This window comes from Blennius ocellaris, assembly GCF_963422515.1.
Source record: "Blennius ocellaris genome assembly, chromosome: 20".
Taxonomy (NCBI): domain Eukaryota; kingdom Metazoa; phylum Chordata; class Actinopteri; order Blenniiformes; family Blenniidae; genus Blennius; species Blennius ocellaris.
The window spans coordinates 23,400,262-23,423,453 of record NC_137669.1 but is presented as its reverse complement, the minus strand read 5'-3'; the positions used below and the strand labels follow the sequence as shown (position 1 = coordinate 23,423,453).

General features: G+C 54.1%; 2 protein-coding genes across 9 annotated transcripts; one reads left to right on the top strand and one right to left on the bottom strand.

The window, feature by feature from the left end:
* The first annotated feature begins 1,735 nt into the window (after nucleotides 1-1,735).
* On the top strand, nucleotides 1,736-11,831 carry LOC308144789 (phosphatidylinositol 4-kinase beta-like). Its single transcript, XM_080516007.1, has 14 exons — nucleotides 1,736-1,911; nucleotides 3,680-4,223; nucleotides 5,242-5,663; nucleotides 6,276-6,749; nucleotides 7,626-7,853; nucleotides 8,108-8,377; nucleotides 8,514-8,620; nucleotides 9,468-9,572; nucleotides 9,655-9,778; nucleotides 10,043-10,156; nucleotides 10,760-10,911; nucleotides 11,001-11,133; nucleotides 11,205-11,325; nucleotides 11,649-11,831. The coding sequence occupies exons 2-14, from the start codon at nucleotides 3,695-3,697 to the stop codon at nucleotides 11,828-11,830; spliced, it is 2,961 nt and encodes a 986-aa protein (XP_080372133.1). The 5' UTR covers nucleotides 1,736-1,911; nucleotides 3,680-3,694; the 3' UTR covers nucleotide 11,831.
* A 4,617-nt stretch (nucleotides 11,832-16,448) lies between these two features.
* Nucleotides 16,449-22,599, bottom strand: mindy1 (MINDY lysine 48 deubiquitinase 1). Of its 8 annotated transcripts, none has more exons than XM_080516020.1 (13): nucleotides 22,393-22,599; nucleotides 22,074-22,126; nucleotides 21,702-21,841; nucleotides 20,205-20,950; nucleotides 19,857-20,038; nucleotides 19,663-19,720; nucleotides 19,495-19,559; nucleotides 19,047-19,205; nucleotides 18,859-18,961; nucleotides 17,431-17,573; nucleotides 17,145-17,348; nucleotides 16,899-17,081; nucleotides 16,449-16,809 (listed from the first exon to the last, which is right to left on the bottom strand). In XM_080516020.1, the coding sequence occupies exons 4-13, from the start codon at nucleotides 20,722-20,724 to the stop codon at nucleotides 16,744-16,746; spliced, it is 1,683 nt and encodes a 560-aa protein (XP_080372146.1). In that variant the 5' UTR covers nucleotides 20,725-20,950; nucleotides 21,702-21,841; nucleotides 22,074-22,126; nucleotides 22,393-22,599; the 3' UTR covers nucleotides 16,449-16,743. The 8 variants fall into 8 exon arrangements, with proteins under 8 accessions (XP_080372146.1, XP_080372152.1, XP_080372148.1 ...); XM_080516026.1 differs by lacking the exon at nucleotides 22,074-22,126 and having other exon boundaries at nucleotides 20,205-20,357; nucleotides 20,472-20,950; XM_080516022.1 differs by having other exon boundaries at nucleotides 22,438-22,599.
* Nucleotides 22,600-23,192: the final 593 nt, after the last annotated feature.

Here is a 23,192-nt window from a genome sequence, read left to right as displayed (position 1 = left end):
GGCGCCGATGCTCAGGGATCAGACTCAACGCGCTCTGATGTCACTTCCTGTCTGGGATTTATTCGAAGGTGCTGCCTTTTTTTTGTTTGTTTGTTGTTGTTGTTTTTTTTTTGAAAGTTCCTGGTGGTTTTCAGTGTCGTTCCGTCGCCTTCGGTCCAGACGGGTCGGAGACGACCTCGGAAGCGGCCGATCGCGTGTTGACGCGGCGGGGCGACGGCTCCGCCGCCGAAGGCGATCGGACCCACGTGACCAGATGACGAGGCGTTGCGGTGCCGGGTCAGAACCTCCTGAGCGCCGCGGGGACTCCGTGGCGGTGGGCGGAGCCACGGTCCCTGCTGTACAGTTCCTTCCCTCCCTGCATGGTTCCCCTGTGGCGTGGCGCTTCTCTACACGTCCTTCTTTTTGTGTTGTTGTTGCTGTTTGTTCCTTTGTTTTTGCACTTTACTGCTGGAGCTTGTCGGGCGGCGGAAACGGTAGAAATCAGTGAACTGCACCTTTCATTTGCCCTGTTAGCTTTGTTTGTTTGTTTGTTTGTTGGTTTGTTGGTTTGTTGTGAAGAGAACCAGAAGAGCGAGGAAGGACAGAAGCCAGAACGTTAATGTGAATCTATTTTCCTACGTTGATGGAATAAAAGACGTGATGTTCACCACGACTCCTTTCCTTCACCTCCATATATTTATCTTTTACAACATTCTTCAACTTGTTGTTGTTGATTTCACGGGAGTCATGTTGATTCTCGGCCACTGTTTGTTTTAGATAGAGAAATAGATAATTACTTTATTCATCCCCGAAGGGAAATTGTCTTGTTGCAGCAATCTGGTACATACGAATATTATAAAATACAATAGAATAGAAAAAAGTAAAATATAAAAATATCTGGGTATAAGACATAAAGTAAAACACAGAAGGGAACATGGGCACTTAGAAATAAACACGAGATAAAAGCAAGATAAATAAATAGTAAGGTGCAGTGGCAGAGCCATTAGAAGTAGGTATTATAGAATAATAATAACAATAATACAGATAATAACAATGTGTAATAGTGTATAATACTCGTGTATAGTACTACTAATAGTGGTAGCAATAATATAACAATAACAATATGGTAGCAATAAAATAACAATAATATATAGATATATCAGTAATAATAATAATAATAATACCAATAGTAATATTATACTTATAATAATACCAATGGTAATAGTGTACTTGCACATGTATACATATATGTATATGTACATGCAATATGCCATATATGATATAATATAAATGTAATTTCTACCAGGTGACGATTGAGGCTCTGACGGAGGTCGAAGAGTTAAAAAGTCAAATTTACAAGAGACAAACTCGCGTGTTTGTTGTTTGTTTTTGTGTCACGAACCTTTTCTTTAACGGAACGTGACCAAACATCTGCCTACGTCACAATAACACCGGAAGAGCGTCAGTTTTTTTTTGTCTTGAAGTAAAGTTGTTGTTTCTCACACGTTTTCACTTCCTGTTTTGCCACATGAACATTTTACATTTTATTATTCAGAGAAGAGTCTTGATGACGACACGTTTTACAACAAATAAACAATTGAAGGATAAAAATTGCCTAAAAAAAACCGCCTAATTTTTATTCATGCTTCACACGTTTTTTTTTTTTCAATATTGTAAACAATTTCTTTTGAGAATTTATTGTGAAAGTTTTGGCGGAAGTTGGATCTCCTCGAAATGCGGAACCTTTGATGGAAGTTGCGTCACTGCTGCTTTACAGGAGGCACGAGCCGATCCGAGGCCACAGACCCGGACCCGATGGACCGAACCTGAGGCCCGGGACCAGGACCAGGACCAGGACCAGGACCAGGACCTGGACCAAGGCCAAGACCAGGATCCGCTTTAAACCCGGACCGAAGCGGCTCCGGGACCCGGGTACGTCTCCAGCCGCTGCGTCGCCGGTTTCCGCCTGTTCGGGTTCGGTCCGCTGCTCGGTCCGGTCCGGTCCGGTTCGGTTAGCCGTTAGCCGTTAGCTGTTAGCTGTTAGCTGTTAGCCGGAGGAAGTCAGCCGGGTTCCGGTGTTAAAGGTCCGGGTGGAGCGACGGGAGGAACCCGGTTCTCCTCCTCCGTCCTCCGGTTTGTTTTCATCAGGAGGGAGCGGCCCTGCGCCCCCCTCTTCCTCCTCCTCCTCTTCCTCCTCCTCCTCTCCTCTTCCTCTTCCTCTTCTCCTCTTCCTCTTCCTCTTCCTCTTCTCCCCTTCCTCCTCCTCCTCCTCTTCCTCCACTTCTTCCCCTTCTTCCTCTTCCTCTTCTCCCCTTCCTCCTCCTCCTCCCCTTCCTCCTCTTCCTCCTCTTCCTCTTCTTCCTCTTCCTACTCTTCATCCACTTCTTCTTCCACCTCCTTCTCTTCTGCACTATCGTCTGTATCTGAGGCCTTTTTACCACATTATTTGTGTGTGTGTGTGTGTGTGTGTGTGTATATATGTAGTGTGTGTGTGTGTTATTACACTATAGGTCTCCATGGTAACAGTAGTCCCCCCCCCCCTCCCCCTCATCATCTTCACTCCGTCTCACTGGAAACAGTCAAAACTTTCTGCTCCACTGACGTTAGAAGATGAAAGTAGGACCTTTATTTTGAAGCTTCGGTGTTGATTTCCTCAAATGAGTTTGTTGCAGTTGAATTGATGGACGGTGAGAAAACGTCTCTGCGTTTTTCGTCCGCTTGCTGGATTTCGCTCTTTCTTTCCACTCGTCTGCAGAAGGTTTTCAGCTATAGATAAACTGTAGATATAGACACACTAGAAGCCACACGGCCTGTTGACACCACGAGCCTCCTGCGCCGCCATCTTGGATGGGTCTTCTGCTCTGCTAAACATGAAGATCCCAGGATAGAAAATCCCCAAAAACATGTGTAGCGCCCTTGCTAGTCCACGTAGCCACACCAGTAATACCTGCTGAACCTCGTGGGAAAAGTATTTGGAGGGAAAGTTTTCCTCGGATGTAACATGGGGTATTACTTGTGTCGCTACGCGGACTAGCAAGGGCGCTACACATGTTTTTGTGGATTTTCTATCCTGGAGCTTCATGTTGAGCAGAGCGGGAGACCCATCCAAGATGGCGGTGCTTCTAGTGTGTCTATATCTATAGTTGACCCTCCTGATGGTGTCACATTCTCTCTATCTTCTTCACGTTTAGAGCCTCTGGTTCTCTGTGGTTTGACTAATAAAACAGCCACAGCGCCCTCCAGTGGCCCGGCGGACGAACTACACCGTCGTCAGTGTGTCTGCTGCCGCCGTGGAAACACCAAACTCCTTTTTTTTTAAACGGATTGGGTGGCGGTTCGAATCCCGACACCGTGCCACATCTAGTGTTTTATATCGATGGTCTCAACTGTAAACGACCACGACGACAGACGGCGAGTCAAACCGCTACGGGGCGGCCATGTTTGTTTACAAGTGTTTGATCAGTAAGAGGCTCCGTCAGCCTCCGTCAGCCTCCGTCAGTCTCCGTCAGTCTCCGTCAGTCCCTGCATGAGGAAATAGAGACGGGAAAGAATCTTTCCACGTCCGGAGCCACGGAGTCACTTTGTCGTTGAAACAAAACCTCTAGAAGTGAATAAAGTGTCGTCGTGTAAAACGCCGTTTCCATCAGATTGTTGTCGTCCTGAACGTCTCCGTCTCTCCGTCTCTCCGTCTCGTCTCCAGGCCGGTCTCTCCATCATGGCCGACACCGAGGTCTCTCTGTCCCCGGCTCTGCCGCCGCTGCATTTTAGCCCCGCCCACTCCGCCCAGGCCCCGCCCCTGGCCTCCTCCTCCCCCACCACTTTCTCCTGCCCCTCCTCCCCCTCCAGCGCCTCCTCCTCCTCCTCCTCCTCCTCCTCCTCCTGCTCGGAGAGCTCCTCGGACTGCCCCAACCACCACCACCACCACCACCACCACCACCACCACCACCCGCGGCCTCAGCTGCACCTGCCCCCGCCCCCCCATGGCGAGCAGCCGTCCTCCCCCAGCGCCAGCCCCCGCAGCTCCAGCCCCAGCGGGAGCATCGGCAGCACCGGCAGCATCGCCAGCAGCAGCGCCAGCGAGGGCATCGGCGGCAGCGGCACGTCCGGCGGCGGCGGCGACCCGCGGGGACCCAGCCCGCCGCTGGACGTCATCTCCGAGGACGTCCTCTCCGAGGACGCCATGGAGATGGACCTGGGAGCCGACCTGGGAGCCGACCTGGGAGCCGACCTGGGAGCCGACCAAGGTAACCACGTCGTTCACAGAAGCGCTAAAACAACCTGGAGGAGCTCAGGCAGGTTCAGGTTTTCCAGTCAAACCTCCTCTGATTGGCTGAAATCCAGTGAAAACAGTGTAGCTCTCATGTTGGGCCACTAGTCGGTGCTGTTGTTTGTATTTAGCAATGAAACCACACACACACACGCAGCAGAGAACATTCTGGTTAAACGTCAACACTGGCAGAACGCCAAGGTGGATTGTTGTTATCATTATTATCCACACTGGAACAAAGAAACATGGCTGCTGAGCTGCTAACTCGTAGCCTGCTAATTCGTAGCCTACTAACTCGTAGCCTTGCTAACTCGCAGCCTGCTAACTCACTGCCTCTTAACGCGCAGCCTGCTAACTTGTAGCCTGCTAACTCATAGCCTGCTAGCTTGTAGCCTTGCTAACTCATAGCCTCCTAGCTCGTAGCCTGCTAACTTGTAGCCTTGCTAACTCATAGCCTGCTAACTCATAGCCTCCTAACTCATAGCCTCCTAACTCATAGCCTGCTAACTCATAGCCTGCTAACTCGTAGCCTGCTAACTCGTAGCCTTGCAAACTCGTAGCCTGCTAACTCGTAGCCTGCTAACTCACCGCCTCCTAACTTGTAGCCTTGCTAACTCATAGCATGCTAACTCATAGCATGCTAACACACCGCCTGCTAACTCACAGCCTCTTAACTCGTAGCCTGCTAACTCACCGCCTCCTAACTTGTAGCCTTGCTAACTCGTAGCATGCTAACTCATAGCATGCTAACACACCGCCTGCTAACTCACAGCCTCTTAACTCGTAGCCTGCTAACTCGTAGCCTTGCCGATCGTAGCCTGCTAGACGGAGTTTTGTCCAGTTCTGTCTGTAGCTAACAGGCAGAGCAGCAGGTCCAGGTGTTGATGCTCGGTCCGTTGCTAGTTGCTAGTTGCTGGTTGCTAGTTGCTGGTTGCTAGTTGCTGGTTGCTGGTCCACGTCTTCAGACTGCCCCCCCCCCCCCCCCCCCCCTGCAGTGATCGACCCCGAGGTGGCGCTGAAGGCGTGTCAGGAGGTTCTTCTCAAGGTCAAGCTGCTCGATAACAAGCCGCCGCCGCACGCCGCCGCGCCTCAGCGACACGCCGGCTCCATCCGGGAGGAGGACGAGGGGGAGGGGAACCAAGATGGCGGCCCGCCGCAGCGGCGGCGCCTGTCCTCGCCGTCGCCGTCCTCCGCCTCCAAGCAGTCGTGGCTGCTGCGCCTCTTCGAGTCCAAGCTGTTCGACGTCTCCATGGCGATCTCCTACCTGTACAAGTCCAAGGAGCCGGGCGTGCAGGCCTACATCGGGAACCGCCTCTTCAGCTTCCCCGACGGCGAGGTGGACTTCTACCTGCCGCAGCTCCTCAACATGTACGTGCACATGGACACGGAGGTGGGCGACGCCATACGACCGTACCTGGTGAGTGACGACACGCCGCGCCGGCGACCTGGCGAGCCGCGCTGCCGACACTTTTAAAATGTGACGCAAGATTCAGAAATAACGTCTTGATATTGATTTCTTTTCATGCCTTTAGTTAGTCTCTTTGATGTCTTTTTTTACCAGGTTGTCATGGCAACGGTACATGAAATACATTGACAGTGTCACAATATACTAAAATGTATAATGTGTATGAAAAACAATAAAAAGTAAAGTCACAGAGATCAAACTGGAAGTAGTTAGAAAATCAGTTAAAACAAGGAAAAGGTGTATTTTTGGACTTTATTTTCTTGATATTTAAATCTTTACCTTTGACCTTTGACCTTTACCTCTGGATCTCAACATAAAGACCCCAGACTAGAAGATCCACTAAACAACTCCAGTAAAACCTCATTTTAAAACTGAGGAAAAGCTCAGCCTGCTAACTCGTAGCCTTGTTAACTCGTAGCCTTGTTAACTCGTAGCCTTGCTAACTCGTAGCCTTGTTAACTCGTAGCCTTGTTAACTCGTAGCCTTGCTAACACGTAGCCTTGCTAACTCATAGCCTGCTAACTCATAGCCTTGCTAACTCGTAGCGTGTTGTCCGTCCTGCAGATCCACCGTTGCCGCGGCAGCATCACCTTCTCGCTGCTGTCGGCGTGGCTGCTGGGCGCCTACTCCTCCGACATGCACATCTCCACGCAGCGTCACTCCCGCGGCGCCAAGCTGAGGAAGCTCATCCTGTCCGATGACCTCACGCCCGGCGACGCCCACCGCCCCGCCTCCGTCTCCGACACCCCGCTGTCCTCGCCGTCCCACCGCCGCCGCTGCCACCGCCGGCACCACAGCAGCAACGTGGAGGCCGCCCCCTCTGCGGCGGGCACCGCCCCCGGCCACGCCCCCGGCCCTGGCCACGCCCCCGAAGGCTCCCCACTGGACGAGCCCGGGGAGTTCGTGTCCCCGTCCAGGAGGACGCACCAGAGGTCCAAGTCTGACGCCACCACGGCGAGCGGCGGGCCCGGCGGCGGCGGCAGCGGCGGCCTCCGGCGCACCGGGAGCAACCCGAAGGTGGAGGCGGTCCACGAGGAGGTGAGGCGGGGCCTCGTCGTCACACACCTGCTAACTCGTAGCCTGCTAACACACCGCCTGCTAACTCGTAGCCTGTTAACTCGTAGCCTGCTAGCACACCGCCTGCTATCTCGTAGCCTCCTAACTCGCAGCCTGCTAACACACCGCCTGCTAACTCGTAGCCTGCTAACTCGTAGCCTGCTAACTTGTAGCCTGCTAACTCGTAGCCTGCTAACTTGTAGCCTGCTAACTCATAGCCTGCTAACTCGTAGCCTGCTAACACACCGCCTGCTAACTCGTAGCCTCCTAACGCGCAGCCTGCTAACACACCGCCTGCTAACTCGCAGCCTGCTAACACACCGCCTGCTAACTCGTAGCCTGCTAACTCGTAGCCTGCTAACTCGTAGCCTGCTAACACACCGCCTGCTAACTCGTAGCCTGTTAACTCGTAGCCTGCTAGCACACCGCCTGCTAACTCGTAGCCTCCTAACTCGCAGCCTGCTAACACACCGCCTGCTAACTCGTAGCCTGCTAACTCGTAGCCTGCTAACTTGTAGCCTGCTAACTCGTAGCCTGCTAACTTGTAGCCTGCTAACTCATAGCCTGCTAACTCGTAGCCTGCTAACACACCGCCTGCTAACTCGTAGCCTCCTAACTCGCAGCCTGCTAACACACCGCCTGCTAACTCGCAGCCTGCTAACACACCGCCTGCTAACTCGTAGCCTGCTAACTCGTAGCCTGCTAACACACCGCCTGCTAACTCGTAGCCTGCTAACTCGTAGCCTCCTAACTCGCAGCCTGCTAACACACCGCCTGCTAACTCGTAGCCTGCTAACACACCGCCTGCTAACTCACAGCCTCTTAACTCTCATCGTGTGTGTGTGTGTGTGTGTGCAGCCGGAGCGCCTGCGCCCCCAGCGGGACTTCGTGAAGTCGCTGCTCGCCATCGGGAAGCGTTTGGCGACGCTGCCCACCAAAGAGCAGAAGACGCAGCGGCTGATCTCGGAGCTGTCGCTGCTCAACCACAAGCTGCCGGCGCGGGTGTGGCTGCCCACCACCGGCCACCAGCACCACGTCTGCAGGGTCCCTCACAGCCAGGCGGTGGTGCTCAACTCCAAAGACAAGGTGGGGTCGCCATGGCAACGCACACACACACACACACACACCTGGGTTAACTCTCTGCAGCCCGGGAACATGAATGTCATCACACAGTGAGGAAACTGGCAACGAGATGCCTCAGTGGGCTCACTGCTCAGCAGGTACCGGAGTTGTGCTACATGCTACATGCTAAAGAGTTTCAGCATCAGCAAGTGGCTAAAAGATAGAAGTTGAACTTTCTAGAAGTACGTCGGTAGTAACCAGCGGCCGCCGCTCCGCAGGCTCCCTACATCATCTACGTGGAGGTTTTGGACTGCGACAGTTTCGAGACGTCGCCAGTTCCCGTCCGGATCCCGGAGACCAGGATCCACACGGCGCGCTCCGCGGAGAACCTGGACTGCGGCCCCGCGGCTAACGTCAACGCTAACGGCGGGGGCGGGGGCGGGGGCATGACGTCGGAGCAGCGGGCGGGAAGCTTCTCCACCGTCCCCAACTATGACAACGACGACGAGGCCTGGGCCACCGACGACATCGGGCAGCTGCAGGTGGAGGTAGGAGGCGGTCCTGGTCCAGGTCCTGGTCCTGGTCCTGGTCCTGGTGCAGGTCCAGGTCCTGGTGCAGGTCCTCACCCGGCCACAGGGGGGGCGATGCTCCGTGGGAACAAACGGCGGTCGGTGTGTGTTTCAGGCTGAGGCTCAGACGAGCAGCAGCGACAACATCAGCCAGTTCTCTGTGGACAGCCTCACCAGCCTGGACAGCAAGGAGCCCGTCTTCATCGCCGCCGGAGACATCAGGTAAGGTCTGGTCACCGCTGGTCACCGGGTGACGTCTGGTCACCCGGTGACCAGATACCAGATACTGACCAGATACTACCTGGTGACCAGACGTCACCCGGTGACCGGACGTCACCAGGTGACGTCCGGTCACCGGGTGACGTCTGGTCACCAGGTAGTATCTGGTCACCGGGTGACATCTGGTCACCGGGTGACGTCTGGTCACCAGGTAGTATCTGGTCACCGGGTGACGTCTGGTCACCGGGTAACGTCTGGTCACCAGGTAGTATCTGGTCACCGGGTGACGTCTGGTCACCGGGTGACGTCTGGTCACCGGGTAGTATCTGGTCACCGGGTAACGTCCAGTCACCGGGTGACGTCTGGTCACCAGGTAGTATCTGGTCACCGGGTGACGTCTGGTCACCGGGTGACGTCTGGTCACCAGGTAGTATCTGGTCACCGGGTGACGTCTGGTCACCGGGTGACGTCTGGTCACCGGGTAGTATCTGGTCACCGGGTAACGTCCAGTCACCGGGTGACGTCTGGTCACCAGGTAGTATCTGGTCACCGGGTGACGTCTGGTCACCGGGTGACGTCTGGTCACCGGGTAACGTCCAGTCACCGGGTGACGTCCGGTCACCGGGTGACGTCTGGTCACCGGGTAGTATCTGGTCACCGGGTAACGTCCAGTCACCGGGTGACGTCCGGTCACCGGGTGACGTCCGGTCACCGGGTAACGTCTGGTCACCGGGTAGCGTCCGGTCACTAGGTAACGTCTGGTCACTAGGTAGCGTCTGGTCACTAGATAACGTCTGGTCACTAGGTAACGTCTGGTCACTAGGTAACGTCTGGTCACTCGGTGTTTCAGGCGCCGGCTGTCGGAGAACCTGGCTCACACCCCCACCACCTTCAGGAGAGACCCTGAGGACCCGTCGGCCGTCGCCCTCAAAGAGCCCTGGGAGGAAAAAGTCAGGTGGGTGTGGCTCCGCCCCCCCTGTGTGTGGCTGCCTGTTGTGTTGTTGCCGTGGTGACCGGCTCCCGGCCTCTGTGCCCAGGCGGATCAGGGAGACGTCGCCCTACGGCCACCTGCCCAACTGGAGGCTGCTGTCCGTCATCGTGAAGTGTGGCGACGACCTGAGGCAGGAGCTGCTGGCCTATCAGGTCCTCCGCCAGCTGCAGGTACACGCCTGAGGCCGTCGTCGTGGCGACCAGCACAACTACCTGAAGCACGGGGTTTCCGGCTGACGCCATCTTGTTCTGGTTTTTGCAAATACCCTTTGTGGCGTGTCGCCGGTCCAGACGGAGACACGTCCTGCTGACAGGAAGTGGCTCTCACGGGTTCACCTTTGATGAGAAGCTAGCGAGTGGATGTGTTTCCAGCGGACAAACTGACGTCCCCCGTCTGTCCCCTCTCTGTCCCCCCCCCCCCCCGTCTGTCCTCAGTCCATCTGGCAGCAGGAGCGAGTTCCTCTTTGGATCAAACCCTACGAGATCCTCGTCATGTCCTCCGACAGTGGCATGATTGAACCGGTCCTCAACGCCGTCTCTCTGCACCAGGTGGGTTCTGGAGGAGGATCCTGGGGGGGAGGGGCCGGGGGAGGTGAGGGAGGGGCCTGGTGAGGTGGGGGAGGGGCCTGAGGAGGTGTGGGAGGGGTCGGGTGGGGGAGGGGCCTGGTGAGGTGGGGGGGGAGCCTGAGGAGGTGTGGGAGGGGTCGGCTGGGTGGGGGAGGGGCCGGGGAGGTGGGGAAGGGGCCTGAGGGGTGTGGGAGGGGCCTGGTGAGGTGGAGGAGGGGCCTGAGGAGGTGTGGGAGGAGCCTGAGGGGGTGTGGGAGGGGCCTGAGGAGGTGTGGGAGGAGCCTGAGGGGTGTGGGAGGGGCCTGGTGAGGTGGAGGAGGGGCCTGAGGAGGTGTGGGAGGAGCCTGAGGGGTGTGGGAGGGGCCTGAGGAGGTGTGGGAGGGGCCTGGTGAGGTGGGGAGGGGCCAGGTGAGGTGTGGGAGGGGCCTGGGGAGGTGTGGGAGGGGCCGGGGGAGGTGGGGGAGGAGCCTGAGGAGGTGGGGGAGGGGCCTGAGGAGGTGGGGGAGGAGCCTGAGGAGGTGAGGGACACGGCGGGGTGGTGGGGGAGGGGCAGAGCAAGGCGCTCACCCTCTGGTCTGTCCTCAGGTAAGGAAGCAGAGTCAGCTGGCCCTGCTGGACTACTTCCTGCAGGAACACGGCAGCTTCACCACCGAGGAGTTCCTCAGCGCCCAGAGGAACTTCGTCCAGAGCTGCGCCGGCTACAGTCTCATCTGCTACCTGCTGCAGGTCAAAGACAGGTGAGGGGGGGGGCGGACGGGTAGGGGGGGGGGGCGGACGGGCTGGACGGAGACACGGAGACAGAACGGTGCGTCCCTCCGTCTCTCAGGCACAACGGGAACATCCTGCTGGACGCGGACGGTCACATCATCCACATCGACTTCGGCTTCATCCTGTCCAGTTCCCCCAGGAACCTCGGCTTCGAGACGTCCGCCTTCAAACTCACCGCCGAGTTCGTGGACGTGAGTGTCCCTCTGTCTGTCTCTCCGTCTGTCCCTGTCCCTGTCCCTGACAGCCGGGTCCTGTGTTGCAGGTGATGGGGGGTCTGGATGGCGACATGTTCATCTACTACAAGATGTTGATCCTTCAGGGTTTGATCGCGGCGAGAAAACACATGGAGAAAGTTCTGCAGATCGTGGAGATCATGCAACAAGGTCTCTCTCTCTCTCTCTCTCTCTCTGTCTCTCTCTCTCTCTCTCTCTCTCTCTCTCTGTCTCTCTCTCTCTCTCTGTCTCTCTCTCTCTCTCTCTCTCTCTCTCTCTGTCTCTCTCTCTCTCTGTCTCTCTCTCTCTCTCTCTGTCTCTGTCTCTGTCTCTGTCTCTCTCTCTCTCTCTGTCTCTGTCTCTCTCTCTCTCTCTCTCTGGCTCTCTCTCTCTCTGTCTCTCTCTCTCTCTCTCTCTCTGTCTCTCTCTCTCTCTCTCTCTCTCTCTCTCTCTCTCTCTCTCACTAACATGGTTGCCCCCCCCCCCCCCCCCAGGCTCCCACCTGCCCTGTTTCCATGGTTCCAGCACCATCCGGGGGCTGAAGGAGCGTTTCCACATGTCGCTGACGGAGGAGCAGCTGCAGCTGCTGGTGGAGCAGCTGGTGGACGGCTCCATGAGGTCCTTGACCACCAAACTCTACGACTCCTTCCAGTACGTCACCAACGGCATCATGTGACCACGCCCACCGCCAGCAGGACCTCCTGACCCTACCTCCTTACCCAACTCTACTGGACCCTACCCAACTCTACTGGACCATACCCAACTCTACTGGAACCTACCCAACTCTACCGGACCCTACCCAACTCTACTGGAACCTACCCAACTCTACCGGACTCTACACAACTCTACCAGACCCTACCCAACTCTACTGGAACCTACCCAACTCTACCGGAACCTACCCAACTCTACCGGACCATACCCAACTCTACCGGACCCTACCCAACTCTACCGGACCCTACCCAACTCTACTGGAACCTACCCAACTCTACCGGACTCTACACAACTCTACCAGACCCTACCCAACTCTACTGGAACCTACCCAACTCTACCGGAACCTACCCAACTCTACCGGACCATACCCAACTCTACCGGACCCTACCCAACTCTACTGGACTCTACCTTACCCAACTCTACTGGACCCTACCCAACTCTACTGGACCCTACCCAACTCTACTGGACTCTACCCAACTCTACTGGACTCTACCTTACCCAACTCTACTGGACCCTACCCAACTCTACTGGACTCTACCCAACTCTACTGGACTCTACCTTACCCAACTCTACTGGACCCTACCCAACTCTACCGGACCTTACCCAACTCTACTGGACCCTACCCAACTCTACTGGAACCTACCCAACTCTACTGGACTCTACCTTACCCAACCCTACCCGACCTTACCCAACTCTTCTGGACCCTACCCAACTCTACCGGACCCTACCTTACCCAACTCTACCAGACCCTACCCAACTCTACCAGACCCTACCCAACTCTACCAGACCCTACCCAACTCTACCAGACCCTACCCAACTCTACCGGACCCGACCTTACCCAACTCTACGTGATCTTACCCAACCCTACCCGACCTTACCCAACCCTACCCGACCCTACTGGACTGGAGTCGACCCTGTGGAGACAGAAACTTGCCGACTGGTCGATTTATTTAATTTCACCTCCGACTCACTAAGTGAAGAAACGAAAAAGAAAACAAGCTGACGTCTCTGTTTTTAGCGAACTCCACCGAGGAGCTAGCCGTTAGCTTGACCTACCATTTCTTTGCTGCTGAAAAGTTGCGAAGAAGCAAAAGTTTGTTGTTGTTTTTCCCCTCGGTTGTCAGAAGAGAACTTCAACAATACGAATCTCATTTTATCAAAAGATTTGTTTCTTTTTGGAGAAAAAAGTCTTCAAACTTTAACGTTGAAATAAGAGTTGCATGACAATTTGACGATAAAGTACGGGATTACTCCAGTATGGGATTACTCTTCGAGAAAAATATTCAAAGTTTATTTTCAGATATTTGGAGGATCCAACGTTTCGACTGGAAAAAGTAAAAGTGCGATTTGTGACCGAGTTTCTGCCTCGGTTCAAGTCGACGGTTTGAACGCCAGCAGGTCGTCACGGCGACGGACAGAAATGCTGAACGGATGAAAAAATATCGAAGCACAACGTGAAGCTTTTCTCTGGAATGAAATGACGCGACGACAACAGGAAGTGATTGAAAATGAAGAACAAAGACGTTTCCGTTTTCGGCGTCACCAAATATTTTGACCAGCCCTGAATCCGAGCTAATTGCTAAAGCTAAACTTTTGGAATTTCAGAGAAAGTGATGGACAAAGTTGTTTCAGATTTTAGCAATTTCTGACGAAAACTTTCTGCGATTTACGATTTTTCTGTCAATTCTGGTCTGATTATTAATTTCAGGGGGAAAAAACACTGGGTTGTGTGTCAGTGAGTAGCTCTTAATGCTAATGCTACCGCTAACGCAGCTCCACACAGGAAGGGTCTGTAATTGCAGTTTGAGTCAAAATGGCCGCCTTGCTGCGACCTTTGAAGTCATGTGACTGCTCTCCTTGTTGACTTAACCTCCACATTCCCTCCCCCCGGATTGGCTCCCGGCGACATTCCTGTGGTTGTAGCAGCCAATGGGACGAGGCGAGTCGTCTGATTGGCTGACAGAACTTATCAACCCTGACGACGGTCAGTGAATGTTTCTCTGTTTGTTTGATATCAGCCCACTAAAAGAGTGACGTCACTTTGATGTTCTGATGATTGAAGAATCACGTTGGTGACGATCCTCTCGGGACTTCGGCTTTATTTCAGCATCTGATGCTAAACGAACACGCGGCGGATTTTAGAACCGTGTTTATTGAGGAGCAAAACTACGACTTTGCTCGGTTCGAAACAAGCTAACTACGGTTGCACTTACCGACATGTTCGCTTCGGCTTCCTACACTCGTATATCTACACTAAAAACCGAATTTATATTTTGCTGGGAAGTTAGCATTTTAGCGTCATAGCGCTAATGGCTACCAGCTAACGGCCAACGATCATAATAAAGATGTTTTCCTGAAATTGGTAATCTTTGGTTTGCACACGTGTATATAGATCTTTGTAAAGTTCTGTAGCTTACGCTAATTGTGTATTTAGCTGAATGCTAAATAATTTTGCTGTCGTGTAAAGGCAGTTACTCTGGAAAGTTTTCCAATGAAATTACTGCGTAATCTATTAAAAATGTATTTTTTCGTACATCTAAATGTTTTAAGTGAGTTAAAACGAACCGCTTGATCTTTTCGCTCAGTCCCCATCACGCTAACGGCTAAGTGCTAACGGCTAAGTGGTAACTGCTACTTTTGAATAATTAACTTAAATGTGACTTGGAAAATTTCCCTCCTGAATATTTTCTTTATTCATTGAAGGATTTAACTAATATCTTTAAAAGGTGTTTTACCACTTTAATAAATCATGCTAATGGCTAACGGATGTTGTTTCTCACATTGGTGCAATTGTTTTTCCCACATTTATTTTTCATTTGTAAATTCTTTATTCAAATATGTTGCGCAGTTGTGATTCTTTGTGAGTTTGCTAATTATCTGTCGCTTGTAAATGTACTTTTTTTTTTGTGGTTTGATCGTTCGTGTTAGCAGTTAGCCGTTAGCATGACAGTGACTTGGCTCAGACGGTTGCGCATCGAGACAGGAAGTAGTCTTTACCTGCTTTCGCGCCGTCTGCGAGAAACTAGCGACACGTCGCCGGGGAGCTAGCGGGCTAATTGTCGGACGGGAAAAACGACGCGTCGCGCCGGAATAAAGCTGAAGTCTGTTAACGTCACACGCCGGCGCCAACTCAGCGCCGAACGTTTACGGAGAAGCACAGATTCGCTAGCAGCTAGCCGTTAGCTTTGCTACTTCGCCACTCGGCAGCGACTGAAGTTCCACGCGACAAAAGCGGAATGGCGAAGACGGCGTGGCGTCGTGGCGAACCGGCGACGGAGCTCTGAGGCCTTGAGACGTACGACGGTACGAACGAATCAATGCAACGGGAACGGACGACGCGTTCGGACCTCCGAAGTGCTTTTAACGGCCGTGTGACCGCGTCGCACGCCGCTTCCTGTCTTTGATGTCTCTTTCCTGTGAATCTGTTCGACTTAAAAGCTTTTTTTTGACTGAAGTCTGGAGGGAAGCTCCTCCCTCCCTCTCTCTCTCTCTCTCTCTCTCCATCCCTCCTCTGTTCCTTCATTCGGTCTCTTCTGTTTTTTATTTTCAAACTTTAGACACTAAAAATTCAATAAAAAAACTTTGTTTTTGAATGAAAATGTGCTGATTGAGGATCTTTCTTGAAGGTAAAAATGATTTGCTGACAATTTGTGTGGTCGACCAGGCTTCCTGGTCACACCGCCCCCTGCTGGAGCCCAGTGGTGAACCAGGCCTCCTGGTCACACCGCCCCCTGCTGGAGCCCAGTGGTGAACCAGGCCTCCTGGTCACACCGCCCCCTGCTGGAGCCCAGAGGTGAACCAGGCCTCCTGGTCACACCGCCCCCTGCTGGAGCCCAGTGGTGAACCAGGCCTCCTGGTCACACCGCCCCCTGCTGGAGCCCAGTGGTGAACCAGGCCTCCTGGTCACACCGCCCCCTGCTGGAGCCCAGTGGTGAACCAGGCCTCCTGGTCACACCGCCCCCTGCTGGAGCCCAGAGGTGAACCAGGCCTCCTGGTCACACCGCCCCCTGCTGGAGCCCAGTGGTGAACCAGGCCTCCTGGTCACACCGCCCCCTGCTGGAGCCCAGTGGTGAACCAGGCCTCCTGGTCACACCGCCCCCTGCTGGAGCCCAGTGGTGAACCAGGCCTCCTGGTCACACCGCCCCCTGCTGGAGTCCAGTGGTGAACCAGGCCTCCTGGTCACACCGCCCCCTGCTGGAGCCCAGTGGTGAACCAGGCCTCCTGGTCACACCGCCCCCTGCTGGAGCCCAGTGGTGAACCAGGCTTCCTGGTCACACCGCCCCCTGCTGGAGCCCAGTGGTGAACCAGGCTTCCTGGTCACACCGCCCCCTGCTGGAGCCCAGTGGTGAACCAGGCTTCCTGGTCACACCGCCCCCTGCTGGAGCCCAGTGGTGAACCAGGCTTCCTGGTCACACCGCCCCCTGCTGGAGCCCAGTGGTGAACCAGGCCTCCTGGTCACACCGCCCCCTGCTGGAGCCCAGTGGTGAACCAGGCCTCCTGGTCACACCGCCCCCTGCTGGAGCCCAGAGGAACTGCAGCACCGGGTCAGGACATGGACACAAACAAACAAGAGTCTATTTAGTCATTAACATTTATTAACCAAAGGACATCAGAAACACTCAGAACTCCACGACCAGGGACCAGGTTGTTAGTGCAGGACTAGGACCAGGGACCAGGGGCCAGGACCTGGACCAGGACCAGGACCAGGGTTTAGGTCCAGAAGAAGCTTGGGAGTGAAAAACGTCCTTCATGGAGCCGTTGAGTCGAAACGCAGCACCGAAGTTTGGCAACAGACGGAGACGTAGTGTTGTTGTGCGTTAGTGTGTGTTCTGTGAGCAGGTCAGTGTCACACCAGTGATGAAGACGATGATGAAGATCCTACAACAGGACACAGTCCGAGTCTTTGTCTCTCCTCCTGCCGGGCTGTGACCCCTGACCTCTGACCTGCAGAACCACAACAACAAGCCTTTGATCTTCAGCATTGGATTCATTTCACTCTTTGTTTTTCTCCAGGTTTTTTAAAGTGTTGTTACCTGCTGAGTCGCTGCCCCCGCCCCCGCCCCCGCCCCCTGCTGCTGCGGCTGTGGTTGTTGTTGTTGTTGTTGTTGTTGTTGGTACTCCTCCTGCTGCAGCTGCCGGGCCAACTCCAGGTCGCTGAGGGGCCCCGAGGCCCCGCCCCCACCCTGCTGCTGCAGCGACACCGCCACCAGGTAGTCCTGCAGGACAGTGATTGACAGGTCAGTGAATGCACCTCTCCCCCCACGGAGGCGGAGCCTCACCTGGTCGATCTGCCGCTGCTGCTGCTCCTGGGCGCCGGGCAGCAGCGGCGGTGGCGAGCTGGGCGGCGCCCTCTGGGGGGCGTGGCACAGCCGGAAGTCGGAGTCGCAGAAGTTCCCGTCGCCCTCCACGTTGTGGAGGGACTCCCACACCAGACCCCCCTCCTGCAGGAAGCCCTGGTCCGTCACCAGCAGGTACAGGTGGCCCTGAACGCACCGCGGCACAACGTCAACGACGACGAGCGGGAAGTGTGAGCGTGTGTGTGTGTGTGTGTGTGTGTGTGTGTACCTTGTGTTTGATCATGGTGCTGAAGTGGTTGTTCCTGAAGAACACAGAGATTTCTCCTTCCTTCGCCGTCGTGTTCACTTCACACAGGCCGTGGTACGACAGCTGAGTCGCCGTCGACTCCAGGAACTGCTCAGCCACCAGGCCTGCACACACACACACACACACACACACACACACACACACACACACACACACACACACACACACACACACACACACACACACACACACACACACACACACGTGAAAACATCACGACTCAAAGACGAGAAACAGAAAAATTAAGTAATTTCAATCGTGATTTTCATGTTTTATTAGTGTGAATGACACCTTTTTAACTGTTTGACACTTTTTTAACTGTTTGACACTTTTTTTAAAAGTTATACAAGTTGCAAAAAGTGTCACAATTTTCAAAAAGTCGCCATTTTCAAAAAGCCACAATTTTCAAAAAGTGTCACGATTTTCAAAAAGTTGCACATTTTCAAAAAGTAGCACGATTTTCAAAAAGTTTTCAATGTCTGAGAAAGTTGCACATTTTCAAAAAGTTGCACATTTTCAAAAAGTAGCACGATTTTCAAAAAGTTGTCAATGTCTGAGAAAGTTGCACATTTTCAAAAAGTTGCACATTTTCAAAAAGTAGCACGTTTTTCAAAAAGTTGTCAATGTCTGAGAAAGTTGCACATTTTCAAAAAGTTGCACATTTTCAAAAAGTAGCACGTTTTTCAAAAAGTTGTCAATGTCTGAGAAAGTTGCACATTTTCAAAAAGTTGCACATTTTCAAAAAGTAGCACGTTTTTCAAAAAGTTGTCAATGTCTGAGAAAGTTGCACATTTTCAAAAAGTTGCACATTTTCAAAAAGTAGCACGTTTTTCAAAAAGTTGTCAATGTCTGAGAAAGTTGCACATTTTCAAAAAGTTGCACATTTTCAAAAAGTAGCACGTTTTTCAAAAAGTTGTCAATGTCTGAGAAAGTTGCACATTTTCAAAAAATTGCACAAGTTTAAACTCTCACTCCAGACCAGAGACGGGCCGGCAGGACAAAGCATTACAGTCTACCGGCCCGCAGGTAGCATTACAGTTTGCCAGCAGCATTCACACTATCACGCATTCGCCGCGGGAAATGCAGATCGTCTAGTTTATTTTTGATTTACATTTCATCAACTGACTCACTTCCTCCCGCCGCCACTAGAGGGAGTTCTGCCTTCAGGTTACAACAGAGTAGAAATACTACGACTCCCAGAGGAACGTTCTCTACACAACTGCTCTTATTAGAACAGAAGAATAGAATTGTACATATTACATATATTACTTCTTTTACACTTCATTAAGTAAATACTAATGTGTACATTTCTTCATAAATACTTGACAGTACCCCACCACCACCTTCACCTCCACCTCCACCTCCACCTCCACCCTCTGCAGGCCTCACCTTCACTGACTCGGCTGTTGTCTGCAGAATGTTTGTAGTCGATGATTTTCTCCACCAGCTGGTTGTAGCTCAGCTTCCCCACCGCCGCCGCCATCTCCGGACTCTGAACACACACACACCTATTAGACCACAGACACAGGTGTCCCCCCCCCCCCCCCCTGGCTGTGTGTGTGTGTGTGTGTGTGTACCTGGGGGTCGACCAGCCAGCCGTGGTACAGCGGGATGTCCAGCAGGTCGAACACGATGCATTCAGGCGTGTACTCGAAGTCCGACACGCCGGTGAAGCGAACGTTGACGTCGAGACCCGTCGAGAGTTTAGGGAGAACCAACATGGCGTCGCTCATGTTCTGGAGCACAGGGGGAGGCGTGTGTGTGTGTGTGTGTGTGTGCGCGCGCACGTGCGTATGCGTGTGTGTGTGCGCGCACGTGTGCGTGAGTGTGTGTGCACTCTCGCGTGTGTGTGCACGCGTGCATGCGTGCATGTGTGTGCGCGCGCGTGTGTGTGTGTGTGTGTGTGCACACGTGCGTGCTTGTGTGTGTGCGTGCACGTGTGTGTGCACACGTGTGTGTGTGTGTGCGCGTGCACGTGTGTGTGCACACGTGCGTGCATGTGTGTGTGTGTGTGCGCGTGTTTACCTGCTGGAAGTTGAGCTCCATGTTTTCAGTCTTCTCTCTGGGTGTAACAGACAAAACACACTCCCCTACACACACACACACACACGCACACACACACACACACACAGCTGTCAGTGATGTCAGTGTGATGTCACCCACGTGGATCATGTGACCTCAGGTGAGTGGTACCCAGGTGAGCCATCAGGTCCTCAGTCGTCACGACCTCAGTCTGAGCAGGAAGCTTCGCCTGCAACACACACACATTATAACAACGCCCCCTAGTGGAGGAGTGTGTGTGTGTGTGTGTGTGTGTGTGTGTGTGTGTGTGTGTGTGTGTGTGTGTGTGTGTGTGTGTGTGTGTGTGTGTGTGTGTGTGTGTGCACCTTCCAGCGCAGGAACAGAGTGTTCATGATGGCCAGCAGAGGACAGGGTCCGTTCTCGCTCTGGGTGACGATGGGGGTCTTCTTCTCCTTCCAGGTGATCCACTTCACCAGGTAGTAGGCCGGCATGGGGGGCCCCGGGTCCGGGGGGGCCGCCGCCGGGGGGGCCGACGACGCAGCGCCCCCTGTGGACAGGAAGACAGTGAGAGAGGAGGCGCAGCAGCAGCCTGAACCAGAGGAGACAAACACCATGACCTCTGACCTCTGACCCACTTAGTCCAGCACACACACACACACACACACACACACACACACACACACACACACACACACACACACTGAGCAGCTCACCTGCCCCCTGACCCTCCTGCGGCCCCCCAGCAGGGGGGGGACGGTCCTTGTCAGGACAGGACGTGGACGTGTCGTCCTCCACGCCGTCCGCCGGCTCGCCGCTGGGCGGCGGCGGGGGGAGGGGCGGCGGCGGTCCCTCCTCCAGGTCCAGACCTGCAGGGGCACAACCGGACCCCCCCGGACCCCCCAGGACAGCGGTCAGTGGGCGTGGCCTCTCTGGCAACACGGGGTCCAAACAGGAAGTGGAACTCTGCGTCTGTGCGTCACCTCCTCCCTCCTGCTGAGCCGACGCAGATTCTTCTTCTGTGGTGGCGACGGCCGGACCGGAGGCGGACTCGGCTGCAGTGGGCGTGGCCTCCCGCTGCTCCTCCCCCCCCAGGGGGACTTTGACGCCCTGGTCCTCCTCGGGCTGGACGTCTGAGCTCCCGGTCGCCGTGGTTACAAGCAGTTGTTTGGGGAGGCTCTCGGCGCAGAGGGGCGGAGCCTCCCCGGCGGGCGGCGCCGAACTGGACTCCGCCATGACGGGACGACCAGTGGACGGGCGGAGGAGGCGCGGCGGCTTCGCGGGACAACGGACGAAGTCAACAAGAGACAAAGTCACGACACGAGAGTGTCCATGACAGAATGTCCTCACAACAACATGGCCGCCGGACGCCGGAGACAAGAGGAAGAGACGGAGACGTCCTTCTATCCCAGCGGGACCATGGTGTCCTCCGGGAACCTACTGCAAGGACGTCCAGTCAGACCTGAGGACGAATGAGAGGACAACACGTCAACAAGACACCCAGCAGGACTATGGAGACACCCAGAAGACACCCAGGAGGACTATGGAGACACCCAGAAGACACCCAGCAGGACTATGGAGACACCCAGCAGGACTATGGAGACACCCAGAAGACACCCAGGAGGACTATGGAGACACCCAGCAGGACTATGGAGACACCCAGAAGACACCCAGGAGGACTATGGAGACACCCAGCAGGACTATGGAGACACCCAGAAGACACCCAGGAGGACTATGGAGACACCCAGCAGGACTATGGAGACACCCAGAAGACACCCAGGAGGACTATGGAGACACCCAGAAGACACCCAGCAGGACTATGGAGACACCCAGAAGACACCCAGGAGGACTATGGAGACACCCAGCAGGACTATGGAGACACCCAGAAGACACCCAGGAGGACGATGGAGACACCCAGAAGACACCCAGGAGGACTATGGAGACACCCAGGAGGACGATGGAGACACCCAGAAGACACCCAGCAGGACTATGGAGACACCCAGAAGACACCCAGGAGGACTATGGAGACACCCAGCAGGACTATGGAGACACCCAGAAGACACCCAGGAGGACGATGGAGACACCCAGGAGGACTATGGAGACACCCAGAAGACACCCAGGAGGACTATGGAGACACCCAGCCCCGCCACCCGGGACGGGCTCTGCCACCCGGGTTCGACCTGTGCGTTCACGCGCCTCCTCACGTCGCTTACCGACACCGGGCGCGTGTCCGTCGTCCGCGCTGTCATCGACATGCGAGCTGTTTACATTCCAGTCCGGACCCCACCGGAAGCTGCTGACACGTCACTTCCGGACAACTTTAAAAGGGTTGCTGCTAGCCTCCGGCTACCTGCTAGCACAGAGTCAAACAAAAAAACAAACGTTAACTAACCAAAAGAAATGTCGCAGACTCCCGCGCCACAAAACGCAAACAAATCACGCAAACTGCGCACAGCGAGCCGCGGGCGACACGCAGCTTTTACGCAGTTAGCCTTCGTGTTAGCACGAGCTAGCGGAACACCGTGTCCATTAATGACGAAGCAAAACTCTACGACAAGAACAAGCGATTTAGGAGGAAATCAAACCTTCCGTCCGACCCAGGCCGCGTCCAGCCGGACAGTTTGATCCCGGCACGTCGCTACGGAACGGGGAAGAATTCGGCGTGATTGTTTCGTCCAAACGACACACGCGTTAATTTAAAAACCTACTTTTTTTTAACGGATTATGGAAGTTGTGGACTGGCAGCTGGTTTCAGGAAAACTAATATTTTCTATTAAAATGTAGAATCGATGTCACAGCAGGTGCGAGAACAACCGGATTATCCCAGACTCCAGAACAACAGTGAAAACGTGCACCGGACAGCGATGTAAATGCTCCCCGACCATGTAAATAGTTTTTATTTACCTCAGATTATCAGGTTAAAATGTTCCCGTCACAACACGTCTTTACCGTCCACAGTTGCCGCGGCGTTACATTTATGGAACCTGACAGCGAAGGTGGGCGGACCTCCGGTCGCACTCGTTTAAAACAAACAGGTGACAGTGGTCTGACTCCCGTCAGGGTGACCCAGGTTTCACCGAATGAGCGCGTCCGCGCTGAAACCGGGTTCGAGTCCCCGTCTGACCCTGGACGGACTTTAGTTCCCGCCCCTCCGGGAGGGACGGGTGGGTGAAGCGCGCCATCACCCAGTGCTCGTCAGAGGTTGTAAATAAACTTTCAACCTGTTGAGAAATGTTTTTTTTTTTTCAGACTTAATACGTGAAGAGGAAACGATGTAAGACCAAGTATCATGTTATTAACATGTTATGACTACAAGCAGCACGTTTCGACATTATAACACGTTCAATTCAATTAAACTTTATTTATATAGCAACAAACAAAAGGGAAAAACCCTGAAGCGGCACTAACTTTTTATTCTCCTTTTTTTTTATCCACCGCCTGCCGTCGTTCCGGCTCCGCGACCCCCAAACCCTTTTGTTTTCCTTCAACACTGTATATATTGTAATTAACACCACCTCCACTGCAGGCACCCTGCTGACTGGCGCTTCCTCGAGCCGCTCGTGACGTCACACAAAAACACTCACTCATAGTATTGTTCACTGCAAAAACCAATAATGAGAAGGAAGTAATCTGTGATGTGATGAGGATGATGTGACCGGACAACATGAGAGGCAGTGGGTGGAGACGGGTGGAGATGGGTGGAG

What these genes read in the sequence shown, in the direction of transcription:
- LOC308144789 (XM_080516007.1), top strand. Translation starts at nt 3,695, where the DNA reads ATGGCCGACACCGAGGTCTCTCTGTCCCCGGCTCTGCCGCCGCTGCAT. An exon ending in CGACCTGGGAGCCGACCAAG is followed by an intron (nt 4,224 to 5,241) that starts GTAACCACGTCG and finishes CCCCCCCTGCAG; the next exon opens with TGATCGACCCCGAGGTGGCG. An exon ending in AGGTCCTCCGCCAGCTGCAG is followed by an intron (nt 9,779 to 10,042) that starts GTACACGCCTGA and finishes GTCTGTCCTCAG; the next exon opens with TCCATCTGGCAGCAGGAGCG.
- mindy1 (XM_080516020.1), bottom strand. Translation starts at nt 20,724, where the DNA reads ATGGCGGAGTCCAGTTCGGCGCCGCCCGCCGGGGAGGCTCCGCCCCTC. An exon ending in GGACCTGATGGCTCACCTGG is followed by an intron (nt 19,560 to 19,662) that starts GTACCACTCACC and finishes GTGTGTGTGTAG; the next exon opens with GGGAGTGTGTTTTGTCTGTT. An exon ending in CAACAGCCGAGTCAGTGAAG is followed by an intron (nt 17,574 to 18,858) that starts GTGAGGCCTGCA and finishes GTGTGTGTGCAG; the next exon opens with GCCTGGTGGCTGAGCAGTTC.